We start from the raw sequence: 17,163 nt of genomic DNA, 5'->3' as shown, positions 1-17,163 counted from the left end.
CGTTATCCACTGGACCATTTGTGTACGAGGTGCGTCCGAAAAGTTCGACAAATGTTCTCAGAAAACAAAGGAAACGAGCTATAAACCTTCGCTGTATTTAAAGTAATCACATTAGCTACAACACACTTCGGACCAAGCGAGTGCTAGAGAGCAGTTTAACATTACGACTATCAGTCATTCAAAACTGACACCAGAACCTTGCTTGAGGGCACAGTCTTATGGCGCCCGCCACGAATTCCTCTCTTGTACCAAAGAGAGAACTTGCTGCGCCCTTCGTTTTCAATTACTTGTTGGATATATCGAAATATCTGCCATTCCCTACAGTTTTTATCCTCTCCGATCGCTCTAGTGCAATGCACGCTGCTCCCTGACGGCTTGACACATGTCCTATAATCCTGCCCCTTCTACCTGTCAGTGTTTTCCATATGTTCCTTTCTTCTTCGATTCTGTGTAAAACCTCCTCATTCCTTATCTTATCAGGCTACCTAATTTCCTATATACTTCAATAGCGCCACATATCAAACGCTTTGGTTACTGTCTTTTCCTCTCTCCCTACCCTTCATGATTCACCACCATACAGTGCTGTGCTCCAAACGTATATTCTCAGTTGTTTATTCCTCAGATGGACGCAGGTGTTTTGATACTAGCAGAGTTACCATGGCTAGGAATATCTTCTTTGTTTGTGTTAAACTGTGTGTGTGTGTGTCCTACTTTCTTCGTTCGCCACACGTTATACTGCTTCGAATGTAGCAGGTCTCTTTGGAAGCAAAATAACATATGACAGGAGGAGGAAAGTGGACATACAGAGCTGATTATCAGAGGCAAAGAAAGCATCCGAGCCCGTGAGCAGTCAGCTGATATCAAACATCATCCTTGTACCATCGTATTAACTTTGAATATTCAATTCGTGATCATCAATAGCGAGTCAGGTTGTGCAGTGATCTTGACACTGGATTCTGTTCTTGTGGATGGCGGTTCAAACCCCCATCCGGCTTTCCAGACGAATGCCCGTACGGTTCCTTTGGGAGGTCACTACCGATTCCCTTCCCCAGTCCCAGCTTGTGATCTGTCTCTGACTTCGTCGTCCACGAGACGTCAAACCCTAATCCTCATTGCTTTCCGTCGTCGTCATTAACTTGTTTTGTTCTTGATCTAACCGCTCTAGATCATATCATCTCGATGATAGCTAATCCAGACGTAGACATCTGGCAGGAAGTTGATGCCGAATTCGTTGAGTACAGGAATATGTCTGTTAAAGTCTCGAACTGTTGTATAGTGAAAAAAATAGAGCTCACCAAGTATCGGACCAGGTTTCTGATTGAATTCAGAATGTCTTTGCAGACAGAACTCAACACGTCGCTCTTGAGGAATTAAACCGAGGGTGTAAGGTAAGTGCAAGAGTACGTGAAGGACATATTATAGACCTGTTACCCATCATACACTGATACTCTGATCAGCCTACACATTGCCACCACTGCTCAGCGCGACGTTGGATGCCGTCTTGTGGCGTTGCCGACACGTGAAGCAGTAACAGAAGTACAGGGTTATTACAAATGATTGAAGCGATTTCACAGCTCTACAATAACTTTATTATTTGAGATATTTTCACAATGCTTTGCACACACATACAAAATCTCAAAAAGTTTTTTTAGGCATTCACAAATGTTCGATATGTGCCCCTTTAGTGATTCGGCAGACATCAAGCCGATAATCAAGTTCCTCCCACACTCGGCGCAGCATGTCCCCATCAATGAGTTCGAAAGCATCGTTGATGCGAGCTCGCAGTTCTGGCACGTTTCTTGGTAGAGGAGGTTTAAACACTGAATCTTTCACATAACCCCACAGAAAGGAATCGCATGGGGTTAAGTCGGGAGAGCGTGGAGGCCATGACATGAATTGCTGATCATGATCTCCACCACGACCGATCCATCGGTTTTCCAATCTCCTGTTTAAGAAATGCCGAACATCATGATGAAAGTGCGGTGGAGCACCATCCTGTTGAAAGATGAAGTCGGCGCTGTCGGTCTCTCCAGTTGTGGCATGAGCCAATTTTCCAGCATGTCCAGATACACGTGTCCTGTAACGTTTTTTTCGCAGAAGAAAAAGGGGCCGTAAACTTTAAACTGTGAGATTGCTCAAAACACGTTAACTTTTGGTGAATTGCGAATTTGCTGCACGAGTGCGTGAGGATTCTCTACCGCCAAGATTCGCACATTGTGTCTGTTCACTTCACCATTAAGAAAAAATGTTGCTTCATCACTGAAAACAAGTTTCGCGCTGAACGCATCCTCTTCCATGAGCTGTTGCAACCGCGCCGAAAATTCAAAGTGTTTGACTTTGTCATCGGGTGTCAGGGCTTGTAGCAATTGTAAACGGTAAGGCTTCTGCTTTAGCCTTTTCCGTAAGATTTTCCAAACCGTCGGCTGTGATACGTTTAGCTCCCTGCTTGCTTCATTCGTCGACTTCCGCGGGCTACGCGTGAAACTTGCCCGTACGCGTTCAACCGTTTCTTCGCTCACTGCAGGCCGACCCGTTGATTTCCCCTTACAGAGGCATCCAGAAGCTTTAAATTGCGCATACCATCGCCGAATGGAGTTAGCAGCTGGTGGATCTTTGTTGAGCTTCGTCTTGAAGTGTCGTTGCACTGTTATGACTGACTGATGTGAGTGCATTTCAAGCACGACATTCGCTTTCTCGGCTCCTGTCGCCATTTTGTCTCACTGCGCTCTCGAGCGCTCTGGCGGCAGAAATCTGAAGTGCGGCTTCAGCCGAACAAAACTTTATGAGTTTTTCTACGTATCTGTAGTGACCACATGTCATGAGTGGAGCTACAGTGAATTTATGAAATCGCTTCAATCATTTGTAATAGCCCTGTATGTAAGAGGAGCAGACACGGACGGGGAACCACTCTAGCGAATATATGGTTTTCAATGCGGAAATGCATTGAGATAAGCAACTTTGACAAAGGGCAGATTATTTTTACGCAAAGCCCGTGAACGAGTACCTCGCAACGGCGAAGCTGGTCGAATGTTCACGTGCTACTGTCGTGAGCATTCACGGGAAGAGGTAGAAGGACAGTGGAACTACCACTAGGCGCTATAAGGCTGAACGTCCACGACTCTTCACAGGACGTGGGGTTTGGAGGCTTGCCTCCTCTGTATACTAGGATTGATGGTAATCTGTGGCATCTCTGCGGAAAGAGCTGAATGCTGGTGCACGCGCAAGTGTTTCGGAGCACACTGTTCGTCGTACAATTTTGTGCAAGGAGGTCCGCAGCGGACCACCCGTACATGTTCAGATGTTGACCCAATGACATCGTCAATTACGATCACAGTGGGCAGCACGGGACTATTCGACCGTCGATTAGTCGAGACGTGGCAGCTCTTCGAATGAATCCCCCTTTTGTTATAATAGGTCGATAGTCGTCTCCACAAACGCTGTCATCGAGACGAACGGCGACTCGAAACATGCAGCGCGCCGCGGACGTAAGCTGATGAGGGCAGTATCATGCTATGGGAGACATTCTGCTGCGCTCACGTGGGACATAGTAATCAAAGACAAGCTGCCACCTGCGGAGCACCTGTATCCCCTCGTGCTTGATATCTACCCTGAAGGCGATGTCATCTTTCAGCGGTGTAAACTGTCCGTGTCTCGGAGCCAGACCCGTGCTACAATGGTCAGTGGTTTGAGGAGCATTATAGTGAACATGCGTTGATGTCTCGACGGCCGTATTCGCCCGGTGTTAATCTCGTGGAAAGCATCTAGGTCGCTATCAGGCGCCATCACTGCATACGCAAATCAGCGGCCCGTCATTAGCTAGAATTATGTTACCTAATGCCATTTTTTTGGTCATCAGTCTTCTGACTGGTTTGATGCGGGCCGCCACGAATTACTCTTCTGTGCCAACCTCTTCATCTCAGAGTAGCGCTTGCAACCTACGTCCTCAATTATTTGCAGGATGTGTTCCGATCTCCATCTTCCTCTACAGTTTTCCCTCTTTACAGCTCCGTCTAGAACCTTTCTATCTCAGCTGATGTCCTATCATCCTGTCCCTTCTCCTTATCAGTGTCTTGTCCGCCCCCGGTAGCTCAGTAGTCAGCGCGACAGAATGTCAGTCCTAAGGGCCCGGGCTCGATTCCCGGCTGGGTCGGAGATTTTCTCCGGTCAGGGACTGGGTGTTCTGTTGTCCTAATCATAATTTCATTCCCATCGACGTGCAAGTCGCCGAAGTGGCGTCAAATCAAAAGACTTGCACCCGGCTAACTGTCAACCCGACGGGAGGCCCTAGTCACACGTAGTAGTATCAGTGTGTTCCACATATCCCTTTCCTCTCCGACACTGCACAGAACCTCCTCATTCCTTACCTTATCAGTCCACCTAATTTTCATCCTTCGTCTGTAGTACCACATCTCAAATGCTTCAATTCTCTTCTGTTCCAGTTTTTCCACAGTCCATGTTTCACTATCATGCAATGTCATATACACCAAAAAACCCACCAACAAACTGTCAGATCTCTGATACGCATAATCGATGACGTGTTTCGTTCCAAAGACGGTAAAACAAGATATTAAGCAGGTGGCATAATGTTTTGGCTCATCAGTATATATAAATGACGTAGTGACAAAAGTCCACGAGGCTGTTCGCTGATGGTGTGGTCGTCTATAAGAAGGTATCAAAATCAGAACTCACACTTAAGGAACCGCTGGAAGACCCGCAGAAGATTGATTATTGGTGCAGTTGACCTTAAACGTAAATTAATGAAACATTGTGTGCCTACATTGGTACACTACAGGCACAAAATGACGGAAACAGGAACTACTATATGATCTAGGAGTAACTATCAGTAGCGACCTTAAGTGGAATGATCACGCGAAACAAGTAGTAGGGAGATGTAATTCATCCATGAAAGAAATGGCTTACAAGGCGCTTCTTCGATCGATTCTTGAGTATTGTTCATCAGTGTGGGATCCTTGCCAGGTAGGACCGATACTTGATTATTGTTCATCGGCGTGGGATTCTTGCCAGTTAGGACGGATGCAAGAGATGCAGAAGTGCCAACGAAGAGGATTGTTTGGTCGTCGCCATAACGTTACGGAGATGCTCGACAAACTACTGTGTCAGACTCTGCAAGAGAGATGTCGAGCGTTACGGAGACATTAACTACTGATATTCCGAGAGCGAACCTTCGAGAAACAGTTCGGACAACATATTACTGTCCCCCCCCCCCCCCCCCATATACATCTAGCGAAATGAGCACAACAAGGAAATTCGAGATATTAGAGCTAATATGGAGGTTACCGACTATGATACTTCCCACGTGCTATTCGTGAGTGGAACAGGGAAGTGGGAATCTGATAGTGGTAGTAGAATTAACCTTCACGACACAATATCACTTGCCCTGCAGAGTGTAGATGTAGATCATTTCATACGTCTAAGAATCTAACAAAGAACTTCATGTGTCATCAGTTCATCTGCCTGCATCCTCCTGCTCATTTTCATCAGTTGTTTGTTTAATGTAATGATATATCCAGTACTCTTGTTACGTCTTTAGGTTCTAATGTGTAACATGAGAGCAAACATAAATGCGCTTGCTCCGTGTGGATCCGCAGGTGTACATAGCGGAGGCGGACGGGGTGCCGGAGTACGGAAAGGCGACGACGCTGGGGAAGCGGCTGGTGGCGGTCAAGGTGCTGCCGACGGGCGCCGCCGACCAGGAGAAGTAAGTGCTCAGAGTCTCTGGCTGCCGCACCTCGCTTGCCAATCTTTCTTCTTCACAAGAATTAAGGGTAATTATAAAGTGGATGAAACACTTTAAAAAATCGATGTACGTAAAGTCCTGAACATAACTTTTTGTTAGGGTCGTGCGCGTAGTTTTAGAAACCGCTGACAGGGGAGAAACCGACATTAGTTACTTGAAATGGGGCCGTACTTGGCAGATAAATTACACTGAAGTGCCAAAGAAGGCACGCATATTCAAATACAGATATATGCAAGCAAGCAGAATACGGCGCTGCGGTCTGCAACGCCTATATAAGACAGCAAGTGTCTGGTGCAGTTCATAGATCGCTTACTGCTGCTACAGTGGCAGGTTATCAAGATTTAAGCGAGTTTGAGCGTTGTGTTATAGCCGGCGCACGAGCGATGGGAGACAGCATCTCCGAGGTAGCGATGAAGTGGGGATTTTCCCGTACGATCATTCCATGTCAGGAATCCGGTAAAAATCTTCGACATCAATGCGGCCGGAAATAGATTCTGCAAGAACGGGACAAACGCCGACTCAAGAGAATCGTTCAACGTGACAGAAGTGCAACCCTTCCGAAAATTGCTGCAGATTTCAGTGCTCGACCGTCGACAAGTGTCAGCGTGCGAACCATTCAACGAAATATCACCGATGTGGGCTCTCGGAGCTGAAGGCCCAGTCGTATACCCTTGGTGACTGGACTACACAAAGCTTTGCGCCTCGCCTGGGCCCATCAACACCGACATTGGACTGTTGATGACTGGAAACATGTTGCCTGGTCGGACGAGTCTCGTTTCAAATTGTATCGAACGGATGGACGTATACGCGTATGGAGACCTCATGAATCCGTGATCCCCGCATGTCAGCAGGGGACTGTTCAAGCTGGTGGAGGTTCTGTAATAGCGTGTCGTGTGTGCAGTTTGAGTAATGTGAGACCCCTGATACGTCTAGATATACATAACTCTGACAGTTGATACGTACGTAAGCATCCTGTCTGATCACCGGCATCCTTTCATGTCCATTGCGCACTCCAACGGACTTGGGCAATTCCAGCAGGGCAGTGCGACGCACCACACGTCCAGAATTCTTCTGAGTTTAAACGCTTCTGCTGGCCACCAAACTCTCCAGATAAGTACGTTATTGAGCGTATCTGGAATGTCTTGCAAATTGCTGTTCAGAAGAGATTTCAACCCGTCGTAATCTTACGGGTTTGTGGACAGCCCTGCAGGGTTCATGATGTCATGTTCTTGCAGCACTACTTCAGACATTAGTCGAATCCACGCCACGTCGTGTCGCGGCTCTTCTGCGTGCTCGCGGGGACCCTACACGATATTAGGCCGGGTAACAGTTTCTTAGGCTGTTCAGTGTATTTTGCTTGCTAGAACCTGCCTGTTGCCAGTCGGTAGTGAGAAAGCAAAGAACTTCCCGTGCCATGTTTCACAAGCCACCACCACTTTACAACAGAGTTGTGACGTAGTATAAGATTTTCGAGGAGGATTCTTATTTGTGCAGTACAAAACGTTCGGGGTGACTGGGCTTGTCAGAACAGTCAGTGGACCGTGTGTGGGATGTGCTGCTGCGAAGTACCACAAGGCTACATATCAAGCGGGTGCATAACTGAACATTCCTCCGCGGATATTGTGTGAAATCCTTCGTATGCAATGAAGAGTGGAGCTGTACAAATTGCAGGTCTTGCAAGCCATAAGCAGTGACTGGAAACTGCATTGCCCGCAGCTCGGCAGAACCAACTTGAAAATATCAGCCAGAATATTAATGTTCAGTGACGAGGCCACTTCTCATCTTTCGGGAAAGGTCAATGGATACACTACCTGCATACGGGGTGCAGAAAATACACATGAAACTAACACGTTCGAGATTCCGAGAATGTGTTTTCTGCGCCGTGTCCAGAAACAATCTCGAACCCTTTCTTCTCCGCTGATGTAACTGTCTGTGGTATCAGCTATCTCGACGTGCTACAATTTTTGTTCGTGCCACAACGTGAAACTTATAGCGGGGATATCATCTTTCAACAAATTTACCCCTCCACGTTTCCACAGCTGTATAGGAAATTGCCTAAATCAGCTGTTCCTTGCCACTTGACTGGCGCTATTCGAGTGGTCACCATGTTCGTCTGATTTTATCTTGTGGATCTCCGTCAAGGACAGCGTTTATGCTCCACCTCTACCACAGAACATGGAAGAGTTCCGACACCAGATGGCAGCAGCCGTTCTTACTGTCACTCCTGATGAGCTGGGTCGAGTATGGGCAGAAATGAAGCACCAGTTAGTTGTGTGCCGCGTAACGAAGAGTGGACACACAGAATTCTTACGGACATCGTAAAACAAAAAGAAAATGAGTGTTTGTCTTCCACATACTGAATCACGTATTACACTGTTCTTAGCCGTTCGTCTGGAATGGTTTTTTGAAATGTTTAATAGATAATCGCGTTGCATATAAAGTGCAACTCAGAGTGAATGAAGCATATGAATGTAGCCCTGCAGACGGCGCAGTTTGTCGTCATGGCTAATAGCTCACTTGGGCTGTACAGTGTACGAATTCGCTGTTGACCTCTTACGAACGACTTTCCACATTGTTGACTGCGGAATGTTCAGGTTTCCTATTCAGTGTATAGTGATACATCTGTAAGAACTAAACATAATGTAAAACAGAGAGCAAAATTTCGATCGCTACGTCAACGTTCAAGTTATGCTACGGCAGTGCTGGGAACCATGGAGGAAGAAGCATGTGATGCTCGTCTGTTTTTTAGTGACGAGGCAACCTTCAACATAACTGGAAATATTAATCCTAACAATGTCGGAATATGGGGTACGGAATAGCCGAAGAGTATAAATGAATCAGTATGACTCACCGAACGTGTCGTGTGTGATCTCAGCACAAAATTTATACTGCCCATTATTCTTATTGTAGCTAAGTGCCTTAACAAATACATACCTGGACATGCTTCAGCTGATGCGGTACCTTGGTACAGATTTCGTTGATTGTATGTATCTGAATGATACAGCAGCATAAAATTGCTGTGTGGAGGTTGGCACGTTTCTATTTCGACATCTTCCAAAGCGCTGGATCGGTTGTAGTGGACATGACAGCTCTTTGAGATATCCCTCTAGCGATCTGACACACGTGGAATTTATGGGGTTATGTGGAAGATCTATATATGTACCTCCTTTACCTGATAGTACAATATTATTAAGAGGGCTGTCACAAATCTGGTTAATTTTTTTTATCATCCAGAATGTGCAATATTATTAAGAGGGCTGTCATAATTCTGGAAACGTGTAGATGAGAACAACAAGGTAATTCTTGATATTTGTTGTACGGAAACGGAAGGTATTGCTGGTTATTGCACATTGTTTCTTTGTATTTACAGAGCAGTGACACAATTACAAAGGTTTAAAAAATATATTTTAAACATTTAGAGTAGAGGAGAGCATTAATTTCGAAAGTACAAGCGAAGACGTATATTACTATGGGAACTACGCGTAATTTAGGTGTTAACTGGAAAAGGAGAGAGGAGTAAAATTTGATCCAAGAGTACAGAAACGTGAAGTTGTGTGCTGTTCATGTGCCATAATGATTTGAAAAAGACGCTCTTCGCCGGCTGTCTCAGGTTCGAGTGGTAAGATCAGCCATGTGCTGCTTTCTCGGTTGCCACATATGTACGCTTTTCGCCGTCCTGCATTGTCTCTTACCGTGGATACGGAAAAACAGTCGAAGAATCATAAAGCCATAGTCCCGTAGAATTAGAACATGTTTGAAGTTCCTGGAACGAGTCTGATTAATCTAAGGTAAGGTAACAGTTAAGAACGCAACTCCATCAGACCAGGAATATTTCCAAGACTTAGAAAACCAGTGAACATGTGCTGAGAGGGAGATCTCACTTCGTGTCACGGTTACAGAAGGTGAGAACATTACTTTCCTTTGTCAACCCAGTTACTTTGTATTTTGGTTTATAGCTATTTTTGTTTATAGCTTCATGGACTTCTGGTCAAATTCAAAAGACTGACTACGGAAAACCATCAACAGGAACAATCACCCTCAGAATGTCTGCATTGGACATACCATAAGTAAATCATTCACAGTAAATAACTGGTTGCTAAATGCCTGTACTGGCTATAAAAACAATATCTCTCAGTTTTTCCATGAGTCGCCTGCCTGATGCTATTAGCGTTAAATATTTGTACTATGGAGATGACTTATCATGACTTGTTTAGACTGTCACGTTTGAGGACTGGGAGAACCTCCAGTCCAAGAGCCTACAATCATATAATGTCATTTACGAGCTGGAGCAAAGGAAAAGAACCCAATAGAATGTAAACTTTTGTCACGAGAACGCGAAATGCAGCTAAACCAGTTAGCATAATTTTCGATGATTCGCTATATACAAACAGCAGTACCCCAAATTGAAGAAGCGCAAAAACATTCTGAACAAACTAACTACAACGTGATGGAGAGCTGTCATATCTGCCCCACGGAACAGCTTTCACTTCTTTCTGTACTGAAAAGCAGAATGCGGACACACATTCTGATGAATGCGCAGTAGTTATTGAAGGAATTATGAAGCCATTGCTGTATATCGTTACTCACATTCCGCCTTTGCAGTCCGGATTACAGTAAGCAAGGATATTTGACATTAAGAAATTAATTTTCTTTTAACAAACCACTCAGAAAGACTGCCATACCATTGGCTACAAAGATGTGTTTTTTCTTCCAGCTTGGCGACCCCTGCACATTCTGATCTTATAAAACTAACGTCTGTAGACTAAGAGACGACTCAGTCTGCCGTCATTGCCTATGGCTAGTAAGGCCTGCAATTTGTACGGCTCCATTTTTGGCCAAGAGTCCACTAGTATCAAACATAGACTTCAATTTAAGGAAGAAATTTCACAGAATGTACGTTTGGAACACAGAAGTGTATGGTTGTGAAACACGGACTGTGGGGAAACCGAAGCATTTGAAATGTGGTGCAATAAGCGAATGTTGAAAATTAGATGGACTGATAAGGTAAGGAATGAGGAGGTTCTGCGCAGAATCGGAGAGGAAAGGAATATGTGGAAAACACTGACAAGAAGGGACAGGATGAGAGGACATCTGTTAAGACATCAGGGATTGACTTCCATGGTACTAGAGGGAGCTGTAGAAAGCAAAAACTATAGAGGAAGATAGAGATTGGAATTCATTCAGCAGATAATTGGTTGCAAGTTAACCTTACCCCTGACATTTTTTTCATCTGAGCATGGTTCAAAGGCGAAGTCTACAGAGAAAAATTAAACACAAGAGATTATGAATGGTGGTGACTTCATAAAATAACTCCATTAATACCTCAGACGATAATGATGTAGGCAGAAACAATGAATTAAAATGTGTATCAGCAGTAGGATTCAAACAGGGGTCTCGTCCTTAATAGCCAGATGCGATAACTGACAGTACAGCTACCACAGCTGCCTGGCGTACAGAAATCCTACTCCAATATCGGACAGTCTGTACAATACTGATGCGAGTGCAGAAGGGAAATAGCAGTGGGCTGAGGCTTGAATTTGAATTTCTGAGCCGGTCGGGGTGGCCGAGCGGTTCCAGGCGCTACAGTCTGGAACCGCGCGACCGCTACGGTCGCAGGTTCGAATCCTGCCTCGGGTATGGATGTGTGTGATGTCCTTAGGTTAGTTAGGTTTAAGTAGTTCCAAGTTCTAGGGGACTGACGACCTCAAAAGTTAAGTCCCATAGTGCTCAGAGCCATTTGAACCATTTTTTTGGAATTTCTGTTTGGGAGGCAGACGTACTACTTAGTCCGTGCAGCGTGGTAGCTGCAGGGTAGTGTGGATCAATGGTTAGCGCTTGTCCTTAGTAAGCAAAAGACCTGGCCTCGAATTGTGACCCTGGTAAAAATTTTAATTTTATTGCTTGAACATATATTCTTACCGTAGTTTTATATATATATATATATATATATATATACCAAGCACGCTTCCGTAAAGGGCGGTCTTGTGCGGAACGAATTTGGAACCTGAAAATGATTTTACAACACAAACAGAACCTGATCATTACCTTTGTTGACTTCAAAAAGGCGTACGACTCTATCGACCGGAAAACTCTCTTCAAAATTCTAGCAGAATACAAAGTAGACAACAAAACACGGGCTATCATAGAGCAAACTTTAACCAACACGACTTCCAAAGTAAAGTTATGTGGGGAACTATCAGAGCCCTTTGAAATTCGCACAGGTGTCCGACAAGGCGATGGCCTCTCACCTCTCCTTTTCAATCTGGTGTTAGATAAAGTCATAAAAGAATGGGAAACATCACAACAGGGGATAACCTTAGGAAACCTACAGATTAAATGCCTGGCTTTTGTAGACCATTTGGCGATTGTCACGAAAGGTATAAAGGAAACAAAAGACGCTATTGAAAAACTGCACGAAATCCCTTCCAAAACTGGACTACAGATCTCTTACGAAAAGGCACAGTTTATGAGCATAAAGAAACTCTCATCTCTGAACACAAAGTATGGCACGATTTACAAAACGGCAAACTTCAAATACCTCGGTGAAACACTACAAATGAGTGGACATAACAGAGACTCTAACGAAGAAAGAAAGACTAAACTGGACAAGGCATACAAAGTAGTGTGGAATCATTACAACAAGAAGTCTATCTCACAAAAAGCCAAATTACGCCATTACGACACGGTGGTGCTCCCCGAGGCACTATATGCAGCAGAGACCACACTAATCCTAGGGCATACACGTATCAGACAATTAGAAAAAGTAGAACGGAAAATACTTAGGGAAATATTTGGCGCAACTTACAACAATGGAATATGGATCAAGAAACCTACAGAGGAACTGTACAAACATACGGAGACAATCACAGAAAAGATTAGAAAACGCAGACTACAATTCTATGGACACCTATACAGAATGCCATCACACAGGCTGACCAAACAGATCTTTGACTGGGTAACCACTAGAAACAACAAATGGGTGGCAGAGGTAGAAAACGACCTGAACCAACTCAACATAACAGCAGACACGTTAAACGACAGAATAAAGTTCAGAAACATCATTAAGAAAAGTAAACTACATGAGATACAATGTGACAAACGAACAGGCATAAAATGGACCGAAGAACGCAAGCAAGATCACAGCCAGAAGATGAAAGAAATATGGGCAACCAAAAAGGCAATCAAGATGAAGCCGAAGACACGAAGCCGACAAGAAGCATGGACAGAGGACCGGAAACAGAAACACAGCGAGCGAATGAGGGAAGTCTGGGCAGCAAGGAAGGCAGCAAAAGGAACTGGCCATGTAGTTTAGTCCAAATGCGCTCTTTAAGGGCAAAACACCAATAATAATAATAATAATAATAATATCAGAAACATCAGCGCTAAATGATTAATATCTGACCTCAGAAGAGTTACACTTTGTGCTGTCAAGACAGTTCGAAGTCGGAAATGGTACCTACGAAAATCGATTTTGATCTTAAGCATTTACTTTTGTTTAATAGCTTTTGTATTTGATTTGGTTAGATTCTAACAACTCCATCGCCATAACGAGTAAAAATTCGACACATTTTATATGCAGTGTTTATTTTAGAAGTTGGTAGTACGCAGTAATTCAAATAATTTAAATACTTGCACTCTTGCTGAAACACCCATATGTAAAGACATAAGTGCTTTTACCTTTCTTTGTGTGTGTGTGGGTAGGGGTTACACAAGTGCGTAGATTTTCAGCATTGATGTCATAGTACGAATGTTTAGGGTAAGTTAATCTCGTCGTAAGAGTGTGGAGCACGTGCCGCGTGTTGCAGACAAGTGTTCCTGCGCGACGTGCACATCCTGGCGGCGCTGGAGGACGCCAACCTGGCGCGCGTGCTGGGCCTGTCGAGCAGCGAGGAGCCGCTGGCCGTGGTCATGGAGTACCTGCAGCACGGCGACCTCACGCAGTTCCTCAGGGCGCACCAGATGGCCGACGATGACGACCACCTGCTGGCCGCCAACTCGCTCAGGTGCGTCCGCCGCTGGCTGCGCTGCCAACCTCACTCTAGTATCTTGAAAACAAGCACGCCGGGCTAAGTACTAGTCAGCGCCTGAGAAGAGTGCACTGTGAGAGCCAACAGAAATTTGATTCTTGAAGAAGACATCGCACGGCTGCAACTTTTAAGCTTATTTCCAGCCCTTCTTCAGGTAAGACACTTCCATAGAGCTATCTGACTCGTAAAATTGCAGTGACAATGGTTAAACTTATGCAGACGCGACGTAAATTTCATTGATGTACTTCTGAAGGGGACGCATTAGTTACTATTACGAATGAATTACGCGAAGCTAATGAACACTTCGTGTAATAAGGTCCATGTTGTAGACCAAAACTAGTGCAATGTAAATGTATTTGCCATTTTTACGATCTGAATGTTAGTATCACAGAAAAAGAATTTTGAACCCTAATAGTTGTCACTAAAATTACATAGGAGACTGATATTAAGACATTGCTGCTGGAGGATCCGCATTCAGTCACAAACCACATCAGTAGTTACTGTAAAGCTGAAAATATTATGTAAGACAAAAGAATTATGTCTGGCGATTATAACGATATGTGTACGTAATGTGTATACATAAACATACAGTTACAAATGTCCCCGTTCGTAGTCTCTAATTATAACAATATGTTACTTTTGTGCTGTAACATATAGCTATAATGAGCGGTGGAAACATATTTGCGAACGCCGACCGTGTGCGGCTGTTTCTTGTTGGATCGTCTGATCAGTCGGAAGTTGCATTGCATAGGAGAGTAAATGCCTATTCAAAATATAATTATTTTGGATAGCTCAACATGAATTTCCTGAGGGACCGTAGTTTATCATGCATTTACCAGTAGAATATGGCGCGGAGAAAATATTTCGCCGCATGCAACTTCCGTCCGAACTCGACGAAAGAATTCGTGACTGTGAACTCTCTATTTGGCAGAAACATATAGAAAATTAAATAATTTCATGAAGAAGTGCGACATAGATTCTATAGTAAATGAATAGTCCATACACCAGTTCCATTTAACTCTGAATTTATGGCAAGTAATAGACGAACTTACACTGCAATGAAAGATTTAACATGGATGCCGTTTTGACTGGCACTTCTTTTAATGAAAACAATTCCTTTGACGTTTTCACATACACGTCGCACAATAAATCTACTGCTAGGCACTTTTAGTATTACACATTTACTTTACACTAGAACAATATTAATTTTAACAATAATAATACGGCGGCAAGACATGCGCGTCCGACACAAGTTACAGGAGACAAGATAAGAATGAGTAAGTGTTCATCGAGAATATCTCGTACCTCAAAAAAAAAAAAAAAAAAAAAGTGTAAAAGTGTTCTTCTTCTGTCCGTTTTTCGCGCCGCGGTTTTCAAAGTCAATAACTCACTGCATCTCTGACGGCGCTTCGACAATAAACAAGTTACGTCACAGGTCGTTCACCTTTTACATTCTCGCAACATTATTTGCTAACTCTAGCTGTTGCCGAGCGACTGCTCGATTAGTGAATGATTTAAAATGATAAGACAATCACATAATGTTACACGATACAAAGCAAATACTTTACTTGCTCAACAGAACTGTGAAGTGGGACAAAGATCCCCTGCCGTTCAGTGCTACTCATGAATACGCAAACCCACGTGGTTTCATCTCCTGACAAAGAGAAGTAAAGCCATAAGATCCTTAGCTTTCCAGCGCAACTAGAAATAATATAAGCAAAGCAGTCTGCTTACTGATGGTCGAGAGAAACAGAGATAGGCAGAGAGGGAGAAATAGAGAGAGAGAGAAAGAGAGAGAGAGAGAGAGAGAGAGAGAGAGAGAGAGAGCGGGGCTGAATGCACCGAATGCTCATAGATGTTCGAAGCACGACTGGATATCCATTCCCACATCGATCCAAGTTTCCGAAAGCGTCGCTGAGCTCCATTTCAGTTTGAACGGACACTATTCCGCATGTAAATGACTCGAAAAACCATACATTCTCCAAGAAACGCGAGTAAAACACACGTAGGAAGAAAAAAATTTCCTTTACTTTACGTCTATGGTCACAAATTTTTTGTCATCAGACTACCAGTATCGGTCTACAATGACTATCTTCAGATCTGTTTTATAAAAACATGTCCAAATGTACTGGGGCCATAGTGGCAGTCTGATGTAAAAAAAAATTGAGACCATAGACGTAAAGTAAGGGACATTTATTTTATATTCTGGTCACTGTTCAATTCGCGACTGTGTCGCAGCTTGTGACACGTAGGAAGTTCGGCTTAAGGCAAGAATTCATAGCAGTTATGATGTGTTGGCACAAGAGCCAACACCGTATAGCTAGAGGAGGCTGAAATGCACGCGTTAAAGCTCACGCAGGCTGGCGTGAGGTCTGGAAAATGACAAGGAATTATAGTAGCCAAAAATAGTACATAACTTCTGGAATACTTAACTTTAATCCATAATTGGTGTACATCGGTCTGACGGTACAGGCTTATTAAGATAACTAGCAAAAGATAAATGGCGCCTTGCTAGGTCGTAGAAAATGACGTAGCTGAAGGCAATACTAACTATCGTCTCGGCAAATGAGAGCGTATTTGTCAGTGTAGCTTCGCTAGCAAAGTCGGCTGTACAACTGGGGCGAGTGCTAGGAAGTGTCTCTAGACCTGCCGTGTGGCGGCTCTCGGTCTGCAATCACTGACAGTGGCGACACGCGGATCCGACGTATACTAACGGACCGCGGCCGATTTAAAGGCTACCACCTAGCAAGTGTGGTGTCTGGTGGTGACACCACAGGTTACACTGAAATAAGTGAGGACTGCATGCCAGTCTCCAACGTCGCTACAATAGAGAAACTTACATGAGAATGCAGGCTTTCTCGGCGAATCTTGATGATAAAATCTCCGGTTGACAGCCGAGTCAATGTGTTGTTCTCCAGCAACGTTTCAGCAAGTTTCTTACTTGCCATCTTCGCCTGAAGATTTAAGGGTTGTTTAAATACTTCTAGTTTATTTTGTTGCACTGAACAGGATCCAGCACAAGTGTGATGTCCTGGTCAGGCCATGCTCTCCTCTAAATGCAACAAAACTGTTTCAAGACGTCTCGTAAAGCAAAATGTCTGACGTGCGCAAGATACATCCCCCGCGTCTAGATCAGATACACACGGCAGTTAGCCAGAATATTGTATCACCCCAGATGCACAATTCTGGAAAACAGCAGAATGGGTGACGCGCTTTCGAAACAAGTCGGCGTGAATAACTGATGTGTTTCGACTGGTCGCTTTGGAGCGCTGTGGGTACTTTAGCCCTTAACTCGCTACGTGACTTTAGGTACCGTATACCACGACCTAGGATGTTTAAACCGAGATTTAAGGCAAAAATAATTTGAAATTTTTAATT

At 44.1% G+C, this 17,163-nt stretch overlaps 1 protein-coding gene across 1 annotated transcript in view; it reads left to right on the top strand.

The window, feature by feature from the left end:
• LOC126187578 (discoidin domain-containing receptor tyrosine kinase B-like) overlaps positions 1-17,163 on the top strand; it is a 435,420-nt gene that overhangs the window by 388,865 nt on the left and 29,392 nt on the right. The window contains exons 13-14 of the mRNA XM_049928745.1: positions 5,610-5,719; positions 13,564-13,761. Of these exons, the coding sequence (XP_049784702.1) occupies positions 5,610-5,719; positions 13,564-13,761 (308 nt within the window). The remainder of the gene's footprint in view (positions 1-5,609; positions 5,720-13,563; positions 13,762-17,163) is intronic.

Source organism: Schistocerca cancellata, chromosome 5 (assembly GCF_023864275.1).
Source record: "Schistocerca cancellata isolate TAMUIC-IGC-003103 chromosome 5, iqSchCanc2.1, whole genome shotgun sequence".
In the NCBI taxonomy this organism is placed as follows: Eukaryota; Metazoa; Arthropoda; class Insecta; order Orthoptera; family Acrididae; genus Schistocerca; species Schistocerca cancellata.
Note: the sequence above shows the minus strand (reverse complement) of the source record. Positions and strands in the feature narration are given on the sequence as shown.